Consider the following 21299-nt stretch of genomic DNA (forward strand, 5'->3'; position numbering starts at 1 on the left):
CGAAGACAGGACTTACTCACCTTCGAGCTTCAATGCCTGGGTTCCTGAAAATGCAGGCTGTTAGTAAATTTGTGGAATAAATGAAGAGCAATGTGTATTGACAGGCTTTACACTTATCCCTCAGTGTTCTTCTCTCCCCTTAATGTTCCTTGTCAGTTTTAAGTCTTTTTAACAAGTTCTTCTGTTTTCCCCTCACCTGGCCTGCATGTAACATGCTCCCTCTCACAGGAATTCATCCACTTTTCATTTATAGAACCTTTCCATGTCCGCGAGGTGCGGCTGTGTGTCTCCTTCCTCAGCCTGTCTTGTCTGCACTTGCAGTTTCCATGACTCACTCTTCATTGTCTGTCACGTCACAGACTTGGCCGCACTGCTTGCTCAGGGCATTCAGTCATGTTGTCTGGGCTGGAGGTGAGGTGCTCTTAGAAGAACGTTGTTTTTGCTTCCTGCTCAGTACGGAAATTGCTTCCACAGTTTGCCCTGTTGACAGTTACTGTGTGACTGCTTGACCTCCAAGACCAACAGCTGAGCCCCAGTCTTGAGACCCCAGTCAGCGCATCCCACTCTTGTTAGACAGCTCTAGACCGTCAGAAATCTCTTTGCTGTGTCAGTTCTGCCTCCACAGTAGGATCATGGGTCCTGGTTTTTCCCGTGGGAGATTCATCTCCATAAGGCCAACTACAGATGTTTGAATATACTTTGTTGTCCCTTGATGGTACCGTAGGCCAACAACATTGAGGAAAAGCAAGCTTTCTGTAACTCACACAGTACTAGAAAGTAAATTTTAGAAGCCTTAAAAACTTCTGTGTAACATATGAAGGAAGAAGCCATTAACAGGAAATATCGATAGATTGGACTCTGAAAATCGAAAAGATCAGTGACAAATCAGGAAAAGACATTTGTTCTGCATATGACAAGCATGGAGTTATTTCCAACAGGTCTTGTTAATAAGACAGACAAAAAAGAAATACCCTGATAGGTAAATGTGGGGGAAACATGAACTGGTGATGTATGAAAATATACTATATACTTTTTAGGCCAGTAACCTGAAAAAAAATGTTCAAAATACCAGAAGTCAAATTAAGATTTCAGTGTTTCCCTAACAAATTGATGCTTAAAAATTGTTAACACCTTGTGTTGATGACTATGTAGTGAAATGGACACTGTTTTTATGATTTTGGAAACGTAAGCAGTTTGGCAGTATGTTTGCATCTCGGATGGGTGATTACATTCTAGGGATCTATTGTGAGGGAACTACCAGATGCACACAGTGATTGATGTATGCTTGTACAGGTGTGTGTGGGGGTCCTCCCCGAAGCAGATGCTGAAGAGATTGAGTAGGGGTGGGAGGAGGGCAGGGGAGGTCATGCCCTGAAGGAGAGGGGAGGATTAGGACTGGAGAGTAGAGGCTGCATCCCAAATGCAGATCCTGGCAGCCCTGGACATAGAGAGGTTAGGAAGCCGAATCCTCAGGGAGGGCCCGAGGCCCAGGCCCTGACACCCCGCCCTGCTCCGCCCTTGGCTGGGACTGCCTGGGGAGGGAGTGGTCTGGGCTCCCGTCTCTGCAGGAAGGCTGCTGCTGACTGCAGTCTGTGTGACCAGAGGGGCCTTCTTGCTGAAGGGACATCCCAGGGCATACCTCTGGCTGCTGCAGAGGGATGTTCACTGCAGTGCTACTAAAGTGACACAGTTAGACATGGTATTTTGTCTGATAATAAAATATGCCTTTCCTAATTAAGGAGGGGAAAGTAATTTCAAAACACGATTGCATTTGTACTTTAAGCAGCTACATACACATTACTGTAAGGTCTTTGTGGTTTTTGGTATTTTGTGGGGTTTTTTGAGCTTAAAACCCCTCTTGAACCCTGACCTCTTAAAACCCATAAAGTAGGCCCAGATCACTATTGACCACTCTTTGCTTTTTCATTCTCTTTTTTTTTTTTTTTGTCTTAGAGAGCTCAAAGAAACTCTAGAGGACAGTTTGAAAACTTTGGTTCCATTTCTTGGATTAGTTTTACAAAGATAAAAACTGGTAAAGTGAAGTTAAAATGAAAACCAAGTATTCAGGATTGTTTCCAAGAGGGTCAGGAAGGTTGTCAGGAAATCTAGGGTCCTGTTGTGGAAGAATCACTGAATGTTTTCCCGTAATTGACCAATAGGAGAAAGGTCACGTACCACCTGTCTCCTGGGGACCCCAGCACAGACTGTTGCCCATACTACCCACATTGAAGTTTTGAAGGAGGTGGAGAACCTGACCTTTCCCAAAATGTTCTGGCACTTTTCTGTGATTCGTCATGTATGACAACTTTTAAAAAAAATGTGTTAGACTTCCCAGAAGTTAAAAGGTATTGTATCAGTCTTTTCTTTCCAGGATGTAGGTGTGTAGTTTTAAATACGTGTGTGTTTACAGATGATGTATGCATGTATTTACAATAAGAGCTGCTGACTGTTGTCAAGTATAGGCAGTGATTTTCTTAGTCTCCCTTGTGCCCCGGAGTGAGATCTGATTGCCTGTTTTGACCTTGTGTTTCTCTAAGTTCTTGAGATCCAGGACTGTGTCTTTTCCGCCTGAGACCCATTCCCCAGCACAGTATTCGCACTAGGTAGTCAGTGGTAGAGCAGACTGGAATTCCACTGTCAGATTTTTTTTAATTTAGGGTTTGCCACTAGAAGGACTGGGTCAACTCCTGTCCCCTTGATATTTTATCTTTGATAATGTCATGTTAATTTATTAAAAACTGTTTTCATTCTAAAACCCGTTTTAGAAATTTGCCTAGTCAGGTAATACCAGTGGACAATATTAAAAACAACTATAATACTTTTATGTGACTCATTTGTACTTGCTGATCAAAACGCTTATCCATGGAGATTTTAAGTAGGCTTTTTGGCAGGTGTTCAGAAACACAGGAAATGAATAAACAAAAGTAGATATTTGCTGTGAAGGTACATAAATGACAGAAGTGTAACCTTGGTTTTATTAGTCAAAGTTTAATGATAGAGTCCAAACCTATCATATTTTTTCTAAACAAATTTTACTTATCAATGAAACTGCTTCCTAAGCAGCATTTTACAAAAATCTAGCAATGCTATCCATTATATAAAAACCTTGAAACTACTTTGCTACTGTACTATTTTAAAGATTAATTTTCATTAAAGCTCTGTGGTAGGTGAAGTTCAGTTAGACGAGTGGCACCTGATGTCCATCCCTGCCTTGGCAGACCCCGCGTGGAGGTCCTGCTCTCACTCAGTTGGTTCCCTCTGGGCAGCCTGCTCGAGGCCTCAGCTGTGGCTCTGATGCAGGGGCCTCTTCTCACTGGCCAGAGCCGTTTCTTGCCGGAACGGTGTGCTCGGTTGGCTGCTCAGGGTTTGGACTCACTGTGCATCCTGTTCAGTCCCAGGGCCCACCTTCCAAAGCTTGTGTTACCCAGAGGGACCAGAGGAAGGTGGTGTAGAAAGCAGCCCTGACGTGCCCTTGTGTGTGTGGGGTTGTGCTTGCAGCCCCAGGGGGTGTGCTGGGGCGGTTTGAGGTGTTGTTGCAGCACAGGGTTTCCCCTCACCCTCCGCACGGGCAGAGCTGCTCATTGCAGCGCGTTCGCTGTAGTTAAAGGCCAGGGGCTGCCTCGGCGCAGACAGTGCACCCGCGTATCGCGTCATGACAGGACAGGGGAGCGCCCCGCGGGTGGACTGAGGCAGCTTCCATGGTGGGACAGCCTTCACCATGAGGTAAGTGCGAAGGAAACCCACCGCAGAGGTGGGCGTGTGCTGTGTGCATAAACCAGAGAGTGCATGCTCACGGGTGCTGACGCGGGCATCGTTCCCTCCAGGAGGTACCTGCGTGTCTGGTGGCCTCTGAGGGCGAGAGCTGTGGGGGTTCTCAGGGCTCAAGGGAGGAAGGGAACTTACTCTGCTCTGTGTTCTCATTGGCGCTCTTTGCATTTGTTCTGACTACATCCATATTGATACCACTTTTTGGAAATGCTGCGTGTCCTCAGTGCCTTGTGCTGTGCTCTGAAGCAGGGTGGCAGCACCTTTGAGGCGGCTCTGAAATCCCCACAACTCTGCCTTCCCCGCTCCTTGCGAACTCACTGACCGTGCGCTCGGTCTGCGCTCGGTCTGCGCTCGGTTCCGTAGAGGGAACCCAGCTTTGCAGTCAGGTTAGACCTGCGTCTACAACTCTTTGGCTGGTAGGATTTAGGGTGAGTTACTTAACCTTCAGAATCCTAATTATATTTTAATAAGATAACTGAGAGACTTGTTCAGACTGAAATCCCTGCTGTCCCAGCTATACTGAAATTGGAACATTAATATTTCTGTTTCCCCTGGCACGCTGTAGTGAATATACCTAATTTTGAGTGCCTTCTTGGCTTCTAGAGTATTTTAAGTGAAATAGCTTATTTTCCCTTTTTAATCCCATAAAATCTAAATAAAAGTAATGTTCTTTGCCTTCCTGGATGTGAATGGGAGTTTGCTATTTTTTTACTTTTTTTTGGTGTGTGTGTGTGTGTGTGTGGGTAAGTGCAATAATGTGTATCACGTGTGGGATATTCTGTTACTGACCCGTGCCAGTCTCCTTCCACAGGAAAACCAGCTTTAAACGTGTCATTTGTGTAGATTACAAGTCAAAACTTGGTGATAATGACAATATTGGAATTCCTTTTTGATGTAAAAATATTACTTAGATATTGGTGTTTTTTGAGTAAGAATCTATGTCTTCTATTTTTTTTTTTTCTTTTTCAGCTCTTTCAGTCTCATATGGCAGCAAAAACAGCTGGTATGCCCTCCCAACTGCCTGACAGTGAACAGAATGTGAGTATATCTTCTCAGTGGGTCTGCCTTGTACTCTGGATGCCTCTGTGGTTTCTGGGTAACTACAGAGAGACCCGACGGGCTCTTGTTGGTACTTACCTTGAATATGAATTAACTTTTATATTGATTCAAGTTAAAAAAATCAATGATGAATTGAATAATTGTTGAGTGTCTGCAGTGTCTCTGCCCCTCAACCCCCACCCCCAACATTAAGCAGATTCAAACCCCAGCTGCTGCCACAGCATCCGTGGGGACTGGCGCGACTCTTGTCAGGGTGCTGGCAGCCCCTGGTAGTGACAGAGCAGGAGGCCACTGCCCGGCCTGTCAGACGCCTTCCTGAGTGCGAGGTCAGATCCTAGTGCTTCCAAAGGTTCCCAAGTGTGTCTGTACAGGAGGGGTGTGTTTTGGTAATTCGTATTAAAAGTTACATTTAAAAAGGGGGAGTAAATTTAAATTGGTGAATGAGGTGAGTTGTCAATTTTTAAAAATCAAATTGCAGATACACATGTGGATAATCAGTCAGATTAAACGGTTCCCTTCAGTCCTGGGTTCCAGTTTCTCCCTGTGTTTTCCTCCTCCACACGTGCTCAGGTCCCCACAGTTTTGATAAATGATAATCTGGCCACCAAACTGCCATCCTTTTTATCTTTTTTCTCTCATTCCATCTTTGTTTTATCACCTCACAGACTTTAAAATCTTTTTGGATCTCTTTTTGAATCACAGACTTAATCTGCCTTCTGACACATTGCTTTGCTGACACTACTGTCACCTCTCAGTGACTAGTGCCGAGTGCTCACTGCTTAGTCCTCATTTTCTCCAGCCCCACTTCTTCATTAAATTATAGTGGCCATTCCCACATTTTTGAAAAGCCTCTTCTTTTTAAATCACAAAGATGGCACGCTTACCTCACTGAAAGGGGCTTGAGGGGCACAACTTGCTTGTGCTCTGGTTTTCTGTTGCTCTGTGACAGACGGCAGCGAGAGCTGCTTAAAGCCCCTTGTTTTATTAACTCAGAGCCTGTGGTCGAAAAGCTGGGCACGGCTCCACTGGCTCTTCCTCCGCTCAGGTCTCCCGCCGGGTGTTCGCTGCTAGTTCCCATCCGGAGGCTCCCCTCCCAGAAGGTTGTTCGCAGAATTCAGTTCTTCGCTGGCTGCTTGCTGTCGGCTCCTGGAGGTCATTCTTAGGTCCTTGCCACCCATCAGCAGGGGAACTGGAAAGGCGAGTCCCTTACATTACATCTGTAAAATGCTTCACAGCAGCACCCGGATTCGTGTTTGATTAAACGGGTTGAAGGTGTGGGTACACTGGGGGCCATCATCTTAGACTCTCCTGCCGTATGCAATCAAAAGCACATCTTTCTCACCTCCACCTCCAAGTCCACTCCCCAGAGGTCACCAGTCTCAATAGTCTGTCACTACCCTTTGAGACATTTTTATTCATATTCATATATGAGAATATATGAAAAAATGTACCTTTTGAAACTCAAATCATAGTAACTAAGTCACTGTTTATACACTTAGCTTAGGAAATTTACCCATGTGTGGAATGTGTCTGGGGTTCAGGATTCCACTGTGTGGCTACACTAATTTGTGCGCTCACCAGTTGTTGGACATTTGGTTGTTTCCAGTCTTTGCCTGTTTGCAGTAAAGCTGCTGTGAACATTGGTGTGTGAGTCCTTGTGTGGATGGATGTTAGTTACCTCTGGTGCCTGGTTGCACAGTTCTGTCTTTACCTTCTTAGGAAACCACCACCTGTCTTCCAGAGTGGCTGGGCTGGCTCATGTTGCACCAGTAAATGCACTGGAGTTCCCATGTGCTTCGTCATCTCCACCACGTGACATTATCAGCCTTCTTACTTTTAGCCAGTCTAGTGGCTGTTCAGTGGTATCTGAGTGTAGTTTTAGTCTACATTTCCCTGGTAACTAATAATGTTGAGCACTCTTTCATTTGCTTACTGCCTATTTATTTTGTTATCTTCTTTGTGAAGTGTCTATTCAAGGGTTTCACCCATTTTTTTTAATAAAGTAGGTTGTCTTGTTACTGAATCTTACACATTCTTTATGTATTCTGAATACGAGTGCTTTGTCATAAATGTTATATTTTCTCCCAGTCTGACTTGCATATTCCTTGATGATTATAAGTTTTTAATTTTGATGAAGTAGGCAAATAGACAAATACCAGATTATCACACCAAGATATCACTTGGTGATTATAGCTTTATTTTTATTTAAAAAAATTTTATTTTTTATAGTTGCTTTTTGGTTATTTTTTTTAAGTGATGGCTGAATTTGCAAGGAAAGTGGGGCCAGTAAGACACTGGAGAGACAAATTCCATTACTCTTTATTTTAGCAATAGTGACGGTCACATGAGAGGGTTCAAGGAGCCGCCTCAGGCACCAGCAGCCTCTTTATCAGCGTTTCTCTCCACCAGCATCCTCTGCTTCTGTTTGCCAGGCACTTCCTGGCAGAGTGATGGGGCCCCAGGTCGTGACAGTGGTCCTGGTAGGCCTTGGCCACCTGGCTAAACTGCTCCAGCTCCTTGGAACAGTTCTGCCTGTAGCTCTCACCTTCCAGCCTTCAGCCTTTCCTGGATAATGCTGACAATTTCTTGGTCAGCTTTGCAGTCTCCATTGCATTTCTGCTTCAAACATGCACAAGACGTCCTTTTCCTTGCACTCTGATGTCCAGCACCAATGGAACTCACGGTGGTAGTAGCAATACCTGTTCTTGGTGTGCTGCACTCTGTAAACCTCCCCGGGGTCACAGGCTGGTGCATGAGGAGGTCGAACGCCTTTGTAAAGTGGGTGATGGGCTTGGCTGGTGAGGACACTGGTGCAGGGGCTCAGGGTGCTCGTCCTTTGTCCCAGCTGTCCAGTGTGGTCACTGTGCCGGGGACTTCCCTCCTGGACTTGGTGCCCAGCCTCTGCCTCAGCCCCCAGCCTCGTGCACCTGCATAGAGGACACCTGAGGGTGGCCGCGCCTGCTGGTGGTAGCTTTACAGTAGTGAGTGTAAGTCCTTCAGCTTGTTCTTCTGTACAGTTATTTTAGCTATTCTAAACCTTCTGCCTTTCCATATGGATTTTATAATCAGCTTGTCAGTTACTGCATTGACAGCATATAGTTGAGTTTTGCTCTTTTGTCCGGTTCTGACAGTTTCCTTCTTTTAACTGAAAAGTTTAGACCTGCCCTGTCCAGTATGGTGGCCACTAGTCACATGCAGTTATTTAAATTTAAATTAGTTAAAATTAAATAAAATTTGAAAGTTCCTTCCTCAGGTGCATGTGTCACATCCAGGTGCTCAGTGTCTGCAGGTGGCTAGTAGCACCTGCTGCTGGCTCAGCTCCGGACGCCCCATCATCTCAGGAGGTTCTGCTGGAAAGCACTGGCTCAGACCCCTTCTGTTTAGTTATGGACACGGCTGGTCTGAATCCGCCAACTGACTGTTAGTTTTCTGTTTGTCTCATTTGTTCTTTCATTTTTAGTCTTTTCCTGCCTTCTCTTGATTTAATATTTTTATCATGCATTTTATCTCTACCATTGGCTTACTAGCTAAAACTCTTTGGTGTTTTATTTTGTAAAGTAGTAATTAATGTGGGCTTTAACTTACCCCTCACTGCCTTCAAACAGTATCGTAGCACTTGGTGTATAATGTGGAACCCTTACAGCGGGGTGACTCCACCCCTCCCGTCTTCTGTGCTCTCACTGTCATACGTTCTACTTCTCCGTATATTATAATCCTGTAATACATGGTGGTTATTGCTTTAAACAGTCAATTTATATTTTCAAGAAATTGAAACAAGCAAAAAATTCTCTTGTATGTTTCCCTATACTTTTATTTTTCTGATAGTCTTCATCCTTTCTCACAAACTTAATCAGTTGTGTCTTGAGGGAGGTATAATGATCAAAGTCTTGAGTTTCTTTGGTAAATTATGTTTATCCTTTCTCATATGCCGACACCCTGTTTCAGTAAACCTTTTTTTTTTCGTTGTTGCTGTTGTTTTGTTTTCTTTCAGCAAAAAAAAGATAATACTCGTTCTTTAACCATGTCTGGCCATGTGGGTTTTGAGAGTTTGCCTGATCAGCTGGTCAACAGGTCGATTCAGCAAGGCTTCTGCTTTAATATCCTCTGCGTGGGTAAGTGCCAGCCTCCCTCCAGACTATCCCTTCCTGCCCCTTGTGCTCCCCACCTTCTTGTCGTGAGCAGGGAGCTGCCGTGCTAGCAGCTTGAGATCATGGTCCCAGATTGTTTTCAGTTACTAAAGCCTATCAGGTTTTCTCCTTAGCTGTCCTGCTTCAGGCTTCGTTTGTCCTTTAAACATTTCAGCTCTTTCTTCACAGCTCTGAGTGACTTAGCACACATGACTTATTTTTATGCTCTGCTGGTGACTCAGTGGACCAGCCTTAGCATCTATTTCTTTCAGGGACAACCCAGCCTTTGAAATATTTGAAATATTTGGGATCCTGGAAACCACTGTAAGAGTTCACTGTGCTGTTTTTCCTCGTTCATCTTGTGCACTTGTGAAGATGTGCTTGCATTTCTTTCAGGGGAGACTGGAATTGGAAAATCAACGCTGATTGACACATTGTTTAATACTAACTTTGAAGACCATGAGTCCTCACATTTTTACCCACATGTTAGACTTAAAGCTCAGACATATGAACTCCAGGAAAGTAATGTTCACCTGAAATTGACCATCGTGAATACGGTGGGCTTTGGTGACCAGATAAACAAAGAAGAGAGGTACGTGTTTTCCTCTTGTAATAAAACCGAGTTTTCTTATTTCAAGACCTCTGCCTTCTTGCCCCACGTGCTATGAATTGCTTTTCTGCTGATTTTCTGCTCACGCCTTTCCTCCCAGACTTTTAATTTTTCAATACTTCCGCAGTATTTTGTTCTTGTTATCAAATTGACATTTTTCTATTCAGTTATCTAATTCCTTTATAATAATTTGAATCACAGTATTAAAAGTGTGTATTTCAGCAAAAGTAGTTTTAATTATTTCCTGATATGAGAATTCAGTGAATATTAAATGATTTGTACTAATTTTCAGGTAGGATTTGTCTTGGTGAGGAGAAAATTTTTAAAAAAACATGGCATTCATGGCAAATATATAATGGCCAAATCCATGGTGTAATTCTAACCAAATTAGCCAGGTACATTATTAAGCATTGCAGGAAAGGTTTGACAGTGAAATTTTAATTTATATTTTATATTATGTTTATATTTTATATTTCTTCATTTCTACCATGGTATTATAAAGATTGATTATAGATTCTATATGAAATTTAAACTATGAGAAGAGAAAATAGACTGGGGTAAAGCAATGACTTTTTGTTCTTTTTCCTTTCTGAAATACATGTTTTCATTATAGGAGGTAGTTTCCTGGTTGCCTAAGGTTTGTTTTAGAGGGAAACACTGCACTCTCTTTATGTGCCAGCCTCTCTCTGTGTGTCAGCCTTTTCAGCACATGTGTGTGTCCTGCTTTAGATTTCAGAACACGATTTCTGTGGGCTTTCTGGAAGAAGCAGCTTGGTACAGGAGGCAAAGGCCTGTGACATGTTGCTTTTTAAATAGTCTTCTATAGAGAAATTGGATATAGCTTTAATTAAATTTATTCTTAGATCTTTGGCATTTTTGATCATTCTCGTAAATGATATCTTAAAAATATTTCATTTGCCATTTGGTGTATGGAAATATAATTGATCTTGCATATAGCAACTTCTGTGAATTCTCTGATTAATTCCAATAATTCATCTCAAAATTTGTTTAGGTTTTCTATGTATGTAATAGTATAATTTGCAAATAAGGGCATATTCTTCCTTTCTAGTTTTTTGTTTCTTTTTAAATACATTTTATTGATGTGTAACTTACATAGAATAAATAAAATGCATTGGTTTTCTCAGTGTTCAGTCCATTTTGACAGTTGTGTAGTTTCTAACCACCGCCATTACTGTCGTATAGGAAACATCCACCTCTGGGCCTGTCCCCTCATGCCCCGCAGGTGGGTGCTTCCTCCCGGCACGGCTGCAGCTCCAGCTCCCCAGCTCTCTCCCATGGGGTGCAGCGCCCTGGCCCCTGAGCCCCCATCTCTGCGCTGCACCTGGAGACTTGTCTACAGGCAGGAGGCTCCCCTGTTCGTTTCGCTCCCCGTGATGACAGTTTTTATGTCAGTTGTCCTGTGTCTGAAACCCATTTCACGTCTTTTGTCCAGGTGTGTGTAGGGTAGATCCAGTCCCCTGCCTCTGTCATGGCTGAAGGCAGTGGTCTGTGTTTCCTTACTTTCAGTTTAGTACCTGACTGCACTGGTGGGACTGACAGGATTCCCTTGGGGTCAGTGGAGATTGTGGACATTGTTTTCTTTCATTCTGTGGAGAAAATGTCATTTCTTTTCTTTAATAAAATGAACAGTAACTAATTTTTTGTTGGTAAATTAACCTTGCAGTCTTTGATACCATTTTATATCTTTTTATATTGTGCTGTATTAATTTTTTTCCTTTTAGTATTTTTGCATCTGATGTCTATAAGTGAGGTTTTCAACCGATACTTTCTCTTACACTCTTTTTTTTTTTTTTAATCAAGATATGTCAGCCTTCTAAAATGAGTTTGGGGAGTTTTTCACTCTTTTCTGGAAAATTTTGTGTGTAAGATTGCAGTTATTTTTCCTTAGAATAACTGGTGGAGCTTGCTGATAAAACCTGTCTGGGCCTGGAGTTTCCTGAAAGATTCTGAGTTACTAATTAATTTTCTTTAATGATTATAGGAAAATTTAGAGGGTTTTTTTTTGAGATAGTTGTGATTATTCACATTTTTCCAGGAATCTGTCTATTTGATCCAAATTCCCAAATATTGTTACTAAAGATGTGACTGTTATAGTGTCTTTTTATTGTCTTCATCGTCTGTATGGTGTCTGCTGCTCTTCCCTGGGGCTGGTTATCTGTGCTTATTTCTCTTCTCCTTGGTCAGTCTCGACAAAGTGTGGTCAGTTTACTTGGTCTTTTCAAATTTTGGCTTTATTGATCCTCAGTTTTATACTTCTTGTTTTTCCTGTTTTATTAATTTCTGCTTTTATAATTTACCTTTCTTTCAGTTCTGATCTAATTTGCTTGAATTTCTCATTGATTCTCAGCCTAATGCATTTAAGGTTATAAATGACCTTCTAAGCATGGCTTTAGCTGCATATCACAAATTTTGATATGTAGTATGTCCACCCTCAATTAATTTTTAATTTCTACCTTTATTTCATCCTGAAAAAAGAGACCCTTTTATCATATACAGTGACTGTTTCCTGTTGAGAGGCTTCTCACCTTGTCTGACCTCCCTTGTGGAGGTGTGTTCTGCTCCGCCCCGGCTTTGGGCACACGCGTGCCTTAGATGTGCTTCTGATCAGTCACATGGTTTTCTCTTTAAAATCCCCCCGACAATGCTTGTCTTTTAATTGTGCACTGAGTCCATCCAAAGGTAATGAGGTTCCTGATGGATTTAGGCTTTAAATTTACCGTTTTATTTTGTGTTTTCTATTTGTATTGCTAGTTCCATGTTTCTTTCTCCTTTCTTGCTTGATATCTATTCTTTTTTTTTTTTTATTATTAAACATTTTTTATTGAGTAATAGTCATTTTACGATGTTATGACAAATTCCAGTGTAGAGCACAATTTTTCAGTTATACATGAACATACATATATTCATTGTCACTTTTTTTTTTTTGCTGTGAGTTACAAGATCTTGCATATATTTAAGATTCCACACATGAGTGATCTCACATGGTATTCCTCTTTCTCTTTCTGTTCTGCTCCACCTAGAATAACATTCTTCAGGAGCATCCATATCTCTGCAAATGGCGTTATGTAGTCAGTTTTTGTGGCTGAATAGTATCCCATCATATAACTATCCCACATCTTTATCCAGTCATCTTTTGATGGACATTTTAGGCTGTTTCCATGTCTTCGCTGTTGTAAATAGTGTAGAAAAATAAGCTGAAAACCTTATGGGGGTTCCCTTGTAACTCACTCTTTGTTTTTCTCTTGCTTCCTTTAGGATCATTTCTTTATCCTTGACTCTGGCTGTCTTGATTAGGATATGCCTTGGTGTGGGTCTGTTTCGGTTCTTCCTGTTTGGGACCCTCTGAGCCTCCTGTACTTGGATATGATTCCTTCTTTAGGTTTGGGAAGTTTTCACTCATGAGTCCTTCCCATACCTTTTCAATCCCCTTTGTTCTTTTTCCCCTTCTGGAACTCCTATTATGCATAGATTGGTACGGTTTATATTACCCCATAGGTCCCATATATTGTTTTGTTTTTCATTTAGTTTTCTCTCAGCTGTTCTGATTGGGTGCTTTCTGTTGTCCTGTCTTCTAGGTCACTTTTTTTTTTTTTTATTGATTCATAATCATTTTACAGTGTTGTGTCAAATTCCAGTGTTCAGTACAATTTTTCAGTCATACATGGACATATACACACTCATTGTCACATTTTTTTCTCTGTGATTTATCATAACATTTTGTGTATATTTCCCTGTGCTATACAGTGTAATCTTATTTATCTGTTCTACAATTTTGAAATCCCAGTCTATCCCTTCCCACCCTCTACCCCCCCCCCCCCCCCCCGGTAACCACAAGTCTGTATTCTCTGTCCATGAGTCCATTTCTGTCCTGTATTTATGCTTTGTTTTTGTTTGTTTGTTTGTTTTTGTTTTTTAGATTCCACATATGAGCGATCTCATATGGTATTTTTCTTTCTCTTTCTGGCTTACTTCACTTAGAATGACATTCTCTAGGAGCATCCATGTTGCTGCAAATGGCATTATGTTGTCGGTTTTTATGGCTGAGTAGTATTCCATTGTATAAATATACCACATCTTCTTTATCCAGTCACCTGTTGATGGACATTTAGGTTGTTTCCATGTTTTGGCTATTGTAAATGGTGCTGCTATGAACATTGGGGTGCAGGTGTCATCCTGAAGTAGATTTCCTTCTGGGTACAAGCCCAGGAGTGGGATTCCTGGGTCATATGGTAAGTCTATTCCTAGTCTTTTGAGGAATCTCCACACTGTTTTCCATAGTGGCTGCACCAAACTGCATTCCCACCAGCAGTGTAGGAGGGTTCCCCTTTCTCCACAGCCTCTCCAGCATTTGTCATTTTTGGATTTTTGAATGACGGCCATTCTGACTGGTGTGAGGTGATACCTCATTGTAGTTTTGATTTGCATTTCTCTGATAATTAGTGATATTGAACATTTTTTCATGTGTTTTTTGATCATTTGTATGTCTTCCTTGGCGAATTGCTTGTTTAGGTCTTCTGCCCATTTTTGGATTGGGTTGTTTATTTTTTTCTTATTGAGTCGTATGAGCTGCTTATATATTTTGGAGATCAAGCCTTTGTCAGTTTCACTTGCAAAAATTTTCTCCCATTCCGTAGGTTTTCTTCTTGTTTTATCTCTGGTTTCCTTTGCTCTGCAGAAGCTTGTAAGTTTCATTAGGTCCCATTTGTTTATTCTTGCTTTTATTTCTTCTAGGAGAAAATTTTTGAAATGTATGTCAGATAATGTTTTGCCTATGTTTTCCTCTAGGAGGTTTATTGTATCTTGTCTTATGTTTAAGTCTTTAATCCATTTTGAGTTGATTTTTGTATATGGTGTAAGGGTGTGTTCTAGCTTCATTGTTTTACATGCTGCTGTCCAGTTTTCCCAACACCATTTGCTGAAGAGACTGTCTTTATTCCATTGTATATTCTTGCCTCCTTTGTCGAAGATGAGTTGACCAAAAGTTTGTGGGTTCATTTCTGGGCTCTCTATTCTGTTCCATTGGTCTATATGTCTGTTTTGGTACCAATACCATGCTGTCTTGATGACTGTAGCTCTATAGTATTGTCTGAAGTCTGGGAGAGTTATTCCTCCAGCCTCATTCTTTCTCTTCAGTAATGCTTTAGCAATTCTAGGTCTTTGATGGTTCCATATAAATTTTATTATGATTTGTTCTAGTTCTGTGAAATATGTCCTGGGTAATTGGATAGGGATTGCATTAAATCTGTAGATTGCCTTGGGCAATGTGACCATTTTAACAATATTGATTCTTCCAATCCAAGAGCATGGAATATCTTTCCATTTTTTAAAGTCTTTAATTTCCTTCATCAATGGTTCATAGTTTTCTGTGTATAATTCTTTCACCTCCTTGGTTAGATTTATTCCCAGATATTTTATTACTTTGGGTGCTATTTTAAAGGGGATTGTTTCTTTACTTTCTTTTTCTGTTGATTTATCGTTAGTGTAAAGAAAGGCAACTGACTTTTGAACATTAATTTTGTAACCTGCTACCTTGCTGAATTCTTCGATCAGCTCTAGTAGCTTTTTTGTGGACCTTTTAGGGGCTTGATATCTATTCTTAAAGTTGTTACTCTAGAAATTATAAAACATAATCTCTAACCTAATCAAAGTTTAAGATTAATTATTATTTGTACTTGTCCTTGATGATACAAATAGACAATAAAATGGAATTTTGAACAGTTAAACTCCATTAACCTCCCCTGCCCCCAACTTATGTTTTCTCTTCTTTTCTTAACTGCACAAGACATTATCATTTCATGTGGCCACTATTTACTACTCTTTTAATCAAAATGTCCTGCTTGACTCTCATACTTGTAGTTGGGTATACAGTTCTGGGTGGACGGTTATTTTCTTGACCTCCGTTGAAGAGACCATTCCACTATCTCCTGGCTTCTGCTTTCACTACTGAGAAGGCAGCTGTCAGTCTGTTTCCCCCTTAAGAAAATACCCTCCTGTTTTTCCTTCAGTGCTTTTTAAGATCTTTGTTTTTGTTGTTCTCGGTTTTACCATGATACATCTGGGTTTTTATTTATTTATAATTTATCCTGCTTGAGTCTGAGTCATCAATTCTTTTGAAAAATCTGAGACTTCATGTCTTCAGATACGATTCCTGCCCCTTTGCTCTGAACTTGGTGACGTGTTAGCCCCTCTCGTTATGTCTTCTGTGTCTCTTACTCTTAATCTCTCTTCCGTAGTTTTATCTGTTTTTTCTTTCTTTCATTTGCTTTCTAGATAATTAGTTTTGATTTATCCTCCAGTATACTAATTCTCTTTTTAGCTGTGTCTAACATACTGTTAAACTAATCCATGAATTTTTCATTCTGGTTATTGTAGTTTTCAAGTCTGTGCATCCTGTGTGGTTCGTATTCATATCTGTAGGATCACTTTTTATTACTTTACTATTCCCAGCACATACATTCAAGTTCGCCTTTTGTATTTATTTCTTTTGTCTCTTTTTGTAACTATATTTTATAATTCAGGTACATTGAAATTTTGCAGTTATTGTACTAATATTTGTTTTTTCCTTTGGTTCTCATTCTGTATGCTTTTTTTCCTATGTGCTTGGTTATTTTTTAATCCTAGTTCTCACAGTCTTTGAAAAATTATTTGCAAAGATACAAATTTGCAGATTTGGATTTGCTTACATTAGGCCCCTCTGGGCATTAATACTTAGGATCCTGTTTCATGGCTTGAGGGTCCCAGAATCAGAGGCCACGTGAACCTGGGCCGCAGATGTGTGTGAGGGCTGACCCTGTGTCCACAAGTTCTCGAGGATGGTTTTCCCTTTCCGTGTATTTTGCCGACTTCCTTTAGTGCCAGGGCAACCTTGCTCAGATCCTTGGGGAGAGGGGAGGAACCACAGGTTACCTGTGGCTCATCCCACACTGAGGGTGTGGACTCTTAGCCCCTCAGTGCAGCGTGGGGAGGCAGTCTCTCGACAGAGGCCCACCTGTGCAGGCCTGGACTTTGCTTTCCTCCCTGTGTCCCATGAATCCTTTGGAAGCAAAGCCCAAGATGCACACTGACAAATTGGCCTCAGGATGAAACTAGCACAGGTGCTTGTAGAGCAGGGGCTGGTACACTCTTTCTGTAAAGGCCAGAGTGAGACTGTCTCAAGCTTTACAGCACATGGCCTCTGTCCAAACTGCTCTGCTTGTAGCACAAAAGCAGCCACAGACAGTGAATAAGAAAGGAGCATGGCTGTGCTTCACAGAGTTCAGCTTTTTACCCACCAGAGCAGCGCACGGCTGCCTTTGGCCCATTTGCCGAGCTGGCTCTGGTCCTCTGCTCACCTTCCTGCTTCTGCTCTCCTCACTGTCGACCTGGTTACCTCCTTTCCCTTCATGAGCACTTTGAAAAAGGAGGTGATTTTTATGTTTTAAGCCAGTGTCTTTCACTTCACTGAAGAGAGTCTGCCTGTACTGGACACGGCAGCTGGGGTTTCTGGTGCAGAGTGCCTAGTGGTGCAGCGCTTACTTAACAAAAAAGGGTTTTCATTTATGACAAGCGTTAAGCAAAGCATTTAGACAGAGGAACATTTATGGCTGTTTATTAATGATCTATTTTAGGTCAGTAATAAAATCTTTGGAAATTTTACGACAAATATGTACTTACAGATTAGTATTTACTGTTTCATTGTTCTGTGGAGGGAGCCGTGTTGGGTCACATTTAGGCCAGTTTCCCTAGGACGGTGTTCCTGATCGTGCATCTGGTGTGCTGGCGGTACGCTGGTTGCTGTGGAGGGCACGGAAGTGTGAGACAGTGTGTCCTCACATGCGTGCCGTCTGTGTGGGGACAGCAGGGACTGTGAGTGTGGAGGAAGGAGGTGACAGCCCTCGAGGACCAGGAGGCTGGCGTGCCCCGAGCACCCCTTTGTTAGCACCTCAGCTGCACAGGTGCTTCTCCATTTGGGGCTTGCACGTACACAGGTGTACACGGTCCAGGGATTTGACAGAGGATCTCTGCTGCTTTTCTCGCTTGGAAACCCAGATGTGCCTGATGAGAATGGTTAAGCGTAGCAAGTTGAGGTAAAGTGGACGGCTCACAGACTCTATGCGGCCCTGTGTGCACTGTGAGGTGAGTGCATCTTAGAGGATGAGTGTGGAGCAGCCATGGGGCAGGCGAGCCAGGCAGGATGGAGCCGGGCAAGGGCGCTGTGTGCCAGGTGTGGTGTGCCATGTGCTTCCTGCGCTCGTCAGTGAGTGAGGAGAGTCGCCTGCCTCACCAGCTGCGTGTGCCTTCTCTCCTCACGACCTTAGGGCAGTCCGTGCCCCACACAACTGATTGAAGAAGCAGGCGGTCATGGAATTTGACCTTAATGTCTTGTGAGTTGTTGATTCTCATGCCTTTTCTCTCTCCAGTTTGGCCGCAGCTGGAAACCTGCCTGTCCTCCTTCAGAGTCTGAGGGAGGTGGGGACCCCTGCCGGCAGGGACCCAGCGTGAGGATGAGTGTGAGGGGCAGTCAGTGTACGTTCAGTGTCGTTTCTGTAACGTGATTTAAAGCTCAGTTGTCTTGATGGTTTCAGAGTAACTGCCTTTGTACCTGTGCATTCTGCACAGTATGTTTTGTTACTGAAGTTACCTGTTTAGCGTAGATATCAATGGTTTGTTCATTGCTGAAAATAGAGATCTCAGACTCAGATTTAAGCAAATACTTCGTTAAGGAGTCATGAATACATTGTATCAAATATTTAATAATTTTTTTCCAGCTACCAACCGATAGTTGACTACATAGATGCTCAGTTTGAGGCCTATCTCCAAGAAGAACTGAAGATTAAGCGCTCTCTGTTTAACTACCATGACTCCCGCATCCACGTGTGCCTGTACTTCATCTCGCCGACGGGCCACTCCCTCAAGACCCTGGATCTCCTGACCATGAAGAGCCTTGACAGCAAGGTAGGCTTGGGAAGGGGCGGCTCCTCATGCTCAGCGTTTACTCTCAGCTATTAAGTGCCTTTCTGGTCTATACGTGTATCATAGCTGGTTTATTCTGTGCACTTTTGAAACATTTGATGTTTCAACTTTGGCTTATGTTCCAGAGAAACTGAGTTTGAGAGATGAGATGCAAAGAAAAATCATTAACATAAAATTTCAGTCCTTTTTTAGTGATTAAATTGCACGCCAGAGTATGGGTATTCATGTTCATTTTCTTAGATACAGAATTTATTTGATAAAAATTTTACTTTATGACACTATTGAGAAGAAGTTCACTGATGAAGATCAAGGTCTAATGTGTCATCATATATTATAGTAAATTATGTTTTAATTTGAACCATATCCAGAAAACCTGTTTATGAATTTCTGAGCCAACAAGCTATATATAAATTCGGGGAGCTATTTAAAAAAATAGTATCCACAAATTAACTCACTTTAGATTTTTTTATTTGTATGAAAGATAAAGACTACTGTCTTATACTAAAAAAATCTTGAGGGTTGCCCTGTGACCTCCAGAATCCCGGCTGAGTGTCCTGTGAGACAGGATTCTGTGTAGAAGTCGTGTGGAGGCAGAGGGCCAGCTGGGATGGCCTTGGCGCAGAGGCTGATTCCCTGAAACCTTGATGAAGCTTGTGTGTACTCACCTGATGGTCTGGCCATTTAGCTGGTTACTGTCATAGTTGCGTCTAATTACACGGAAATCCAAACTCACTAGGGGAACGTAAACACAGGAGTGTGCAGCTTTGTCTCCGGGAGACAGAGGCAACACAGTGCAGTCTATCTGGTGTTGCTGGAGGCCATCTCTGTTCCTTAAGCGCCCTGTATTCTTGGCAAGTTTCCTTACCCTTCCGAGCCTTTTTCCTCACCTCTAAAATAAAAACCAGGAGAGTACCTACCCAAGGGCAGGTGTGAGGATGTATTAAAATGATAGTTTGTCTTCTTCTTGAACACTCCACTGCTCCATGTGGAGGTCACCCATCAGCGGGGACACCAGAAACGTCCCCGCCCCGATGCTTAAATGACCCTCACACTCAGCATTCAGTCTGTGGTATCCTCCCGCCCACTGATGGTAACATGCTTGGCTGGGGATGCGAGGTGGTCCGTGCCTGTGTTTACTCACCACAAGCCCCACACGCCCTCCCTGACCACCAGGGCCACGGTCGCAGCTGAGCCAGCCTCCCTGGTCCTTAAGATCCCGGGACGCATCCAGCAACAAGCATCAGGGGGCTTTGAGAAGCAAAGATTGTTCCTCACGGGTCCTGGAGGGTACACAGCATACTTGGGGCCACACAGCGGGTGGAGGGGAGAAGGGAGGGAGGAGGGGTGTTCGAAACTGGGCTCTGCCTGGATCAGGGTTGGAGGGGGCCCTCTGGGGTTTCAGTCTTTGTTGGCAAATGTAAAGCACCAACCAGAGTGGGAACTGGGGCATGGGAAGGGAGAAGCGGGTCACTGCCGGCTTGGTCATGTAGGCTGTCTGCAAGGGGGGCCCCCAGGGTGGGGCTGCCTGGTTCCCTGCCTGACTGAGCTGGCAGCTGTGTCCTCCAGCTGCGGTGCGCTCGTGCAGGAGGGATGTCACGGAAGCAGATGCCTCTGCAGGTGAAGCTCAGTCTCCAGTGCTTACACCGCCTGCTGCTGCTGCTGACTTGGAATCAGTTATGAGCTGTTACTGAACTTTCTGAACGTCTGAGTGTGGGATACAGAAATCAAGAACTCGGCAGCAAGTTTTTATGTATTTTGACTAATTTAATGTGAAAGCTGTTTACCCACAGTTGCTGAAAAGTAGATAGTTGGAAAAACCTTTATCTCCTTTGGAACATACTTAAGACTAATAAATCCAAATAAACACAGCAAATCAGTGTGAACTTGGAGAAAAAAAGATATTTAAGAATAGAGTCGGAATTCTGATTTCTGGTTTTCACTTTCATTCTGGAAATTACATTGATAGCTCACTCTCTTGACATGACTTTTTACTAAAAACAAACTAATAAATAACCAAAAAACAAAAACCCTACAGATGAGTTTGTGGAGACACCAATCTTTGGTTGGGCATTAATCTCATAGAACTAGCTTTGCAGGTTAGTTGTCCTTCATGACCCCAGATCCCTTCTTCTCTGGCCAGCGATAGAACTTTCAAATAATGCTAAGAAAGTTACTCCTTTGAGCCATGAACACTCTCCCTTGGTATTTGTAAAATTTCCTCCTTTCGACGCCATGTTGGTAAGAATGAAGCCAGTGATTCTACCTCAGGAGTCGGCAAGCTTTTCCTGTGAAGGGTCAGGTAGTGAATGCTGCAGGCCTCACAGGCCATGGGCCTCTGATGTAACCGCTGATTCTGCTGTTACGGAGTGAAAGTGGCCATGGGCAGTATGTGACATGTGTGAGTGAGCCTGTGTTCCAGTAAATCTTAGTTTATATAAATACGCAGTGAGCGGACCGTGGTTTGCCCATCCCCTGATCCAGGTCAGGGAGATCTGTCAGAGACTGAGTGGCTTTGAATGAAAAAACTACAGGATTAAAAAATAAGTCCTCAATCATGAGATTTTTGTTTTTCTTTATTCTTAATAGGTGAACATTATACCAGTGATTGCCAAAGCAGATGCAATTTCTAAAACTGAATTACAGAAGTTTAAGATCAAGCTCATGAGTGAACTGGTCAGCAACGGTGTTCAGATATACCAGTTCCCAACAGATGATGAAACTATTGCCAAAATCAATGCTTCAATGAATGTAAGCTCCTAAGT

The 21299-nt window shown here is 42.6% G+C and overlaps 1 protein-coding gene across 6 annotated transcripts in view; it reads left to right on the plus strand.

The window, feature by feature from the left end:
- SEPTIN10 (septin 10) overlaps window positions 1-21299 on the plus strand; it is a 51987-nt gene that overhangs the window by 13772 nt on the left and 16916 nt on the right. For 3 of the 6 annotated variants that reach the window (XM_072951202.1, XM_072951203.1, XM_072951201.1), the window contains exons 2-6: window positions 4738-4806; window positions 8819-8939; window positions 9351-9546; window positions 18333-18519; window positions 21124-21285. In XM_072951202.1, the coding sequence (XP_072807303.1) occupies window positions 4738-4806; window positions 8819-8939; window positions 9351-9546; window positions 18333-18519; window positions 21124-21285 (735 nt within the window). Of the gene's footprint in view, window positions 1-3538; window positions 3724-4737; window positions 4807-8818; window positions 8940-9350; window positions 9547-18332; window positions 18520-21123; window positions 21286-21299 lie in introns of those variants that run through there. The other 3 variants (XM_031691945.2, XM_031691944.2, XM_072951204.1) reach the window with 3 other exon arrangements.

This window comes from Vicugna pacos, chromosome 28, assembly GCF_048564905.1.
Source record: "Vicugna pacos chromosome 28, VicPac4, whole genome shotgun sequence".
Lineage (NCBI taxonomy): Eukaryota > Metazoa > Chordata > Mammalia > Artiodactyla > Camelidae > Vicugna > Vicugna pacos.